This window comes from Otolemur garnettii, unplaced genomic scaffold, assembly GCF_000181295.1.
Source record: "Otolemur garnettii isolate 467f Iridium unplaced genomic scaffold, OtoGar3 scaffold00425, whole genome shotgun sequence".
NCBI lineage: Eukaryota > Metazoa > Chordata > Mammalia > Primates > Galagidae > Otolemur > Otolemur garnettii.
Genome location: NW_003852820.1, coordinates 22,555 through 24,559, shown reverse-complemented (window position 1 = coordinate 24,559; position 2,005 = coordinate 22,555). Strand labels below are relative to the sequence as shown.

Genomic DNA, 2,005 nt, shown 5'->3' with positions numbered 1-2,005 from the left:
TATAGAGAGAGAGAGAGAGAGAGAGAGAGAAGTTTCTTTTCTGTTTCTATATTTTCTACCTTTTCCACAAAGGTGGTTGCTAAGAGCTGGGAGTAGACAGGAAGAGAAATTAATGTTTAAAGGGTAAAGATTTGGTTTTACAAGATGAAGATGTTCTAGAGATCTGTAGTACAATAATGTGAATATATTTAACACATTTAACTGTATACTTAGAAATGTGTAAGGTGGGTGGTGCCTGTGGCTTAAAGGAGTAGGGCGCCGGCCCCATATGCCGAAGGTGGCAGGTTCAAACCCAGCCCCGGCCAAAAACTGCAAAACAAAAAAAAAAGTATCATTATAAAAAAAAGAAAAAAAGAAATGTGTAAGACACTCTGGGGGCAATGGCTCACGCCTATAATCCTAGCACTCTGGGATGTCAAGGAAGGAGAATCACTTAAGAGCTGGAGACCAGAGGAGCAAGAGACTCAGTCTCTACTAAAAATAGAAAAAATTACCTGGAAATTATAGCAGGTGCTTGTAGTTTCAGCTACTTGGGAGGCTGAGGCTGGAAAATCTCTGTCGGCCAGGAGTTGGGTACCATAACGTCATCATAGCTCACAGCAACCTCAAACTCTTGGGCTCAAGTGATCCTCATACTTCACCTTCCAAAGTAGCTAGAACTACAGGCCCTGGCCACACGCCCAGCTAATTTGGTATTTTTAGTAGAAATGAGGTTTCACTCTTCCTCTGGCTGGTCTCCAACACCTGAGTTCAAGCAATCCACCCATCTTGGCTTCCCAGAGAGCTAGCATTACAGGTTGAGCCACTGTGGTCAGCCTGTAAAACAGTCTTTCATCTCCAGGGAAGTGGAAAAGAAAAGAAGAAAGGTAATCCAAGCTTCCTCATTCACTTACCCTGCAACAGGTATTCCATCATGTTAATGGTTCCCCCAGTGACCGGCATCATGGTTACTGGAGGTGCCTCCATGGTGTCTTTCTGATTAAGACAAGAGAACTGGACTCGGAGCTTCCAATCAGGAAAGGCAAAATATACACCTGGAAAAAGAGTTATACTTGTTTATACATCGGAACTGTGAAGAGACACCAGATCTGCCATGGTATTGGCCTTAAAATCAAGATTCATTCATTCACATAAAACTTTCTGAGCATCTAGTTATATAGCCAGTTCCAGAAACTGAAATATAAATAAGAGATAAACAATTTGTCTAATAGTCATCACCTAAAATAAAAAAAGGAAAAAAAGATAAACATAATAATAGAAATATTAAAAAGAGATCATGGAGTTACAGCATATCGTTCTAGTCTCAGATTCTGAAACCTCCAAAAGTGATCTGTGTAACCTTGAATAAGTCATGTAATCCCTCACCCTGGTAGTCAATGAAGGTTATGGGGTACAAAGGACAGAATGGGCATGCAGTAACATTCAGAAGATATGAAGGGTGACTTGAGTGACTTAAGGGACCTTATCTACCCTTCATTTTATAGATACTGAGATTCAGAGGGGGGCCCAAAGATACACACAGCAAGTCAGTGTGTACCAGACTAGAATCTAGTGCTAAGTTTTTTGTTTTGAGACAAAGTCTCACTCTGTCACCCTGGGTAAAGTGTGTTGCATCATAGTTCATAGCAACCTCAAACTGCTGGGGTCAAGCGATCCTCTTGCGTCAGTCTCCTGAGTAGCTGGGACTACAGGCACCGGCCATACGCCCGGCTAATTTTTCTATAGAGTGGGTCTCACTCTCGCTCAGGGTGGTCTCGAACTTACTGAGTTCAAGCAATTCACCCGTCTGGGCCTCCCAGAGTGCTGCGATTACCGGCGTGAGCCACTGTGCACAGCCATGAAGTTCTTTTTTGAGACAGAGCCTCAAGCTGTCGCCCTGGGTAGAGTGCTGTGGCATCACAGCTCACAGCAACCTTCAACTCCTGGGCTCAAGCGAGTCTCCTGCCTCCGCCTCCCAAGTAGCTGGGACTACAGGCGCCCGCCCTCAACGCCTGGCTGTTTCTTT

General features: G+C 44.0%; 1 protein-coding gene across 1 annotated transcript in view; it reads right to left on the bottom strand.

The window, feature by feature from the left end:
- Positions 1-1,035, bottom strand: part of MED18 (mediator complex subunit 18) — an 8,902-nt gene extending 7,867 nt beyond the window's left edge. The window contains exon 1 of the mRNA XM_003803697.2: positions 894-1,035. Within this exon, the coding sequence (XP_003803745.1) occupies positions 894-966 (73 nt within the window). The 5' untranslated portion in view covers positions 967-1,035. The remainder of the gene's footprint in view (positions 1-893) is intronic.
- Between the last annotated feature and the right edge of the window lie 970 nt (positions 1,036-2,005).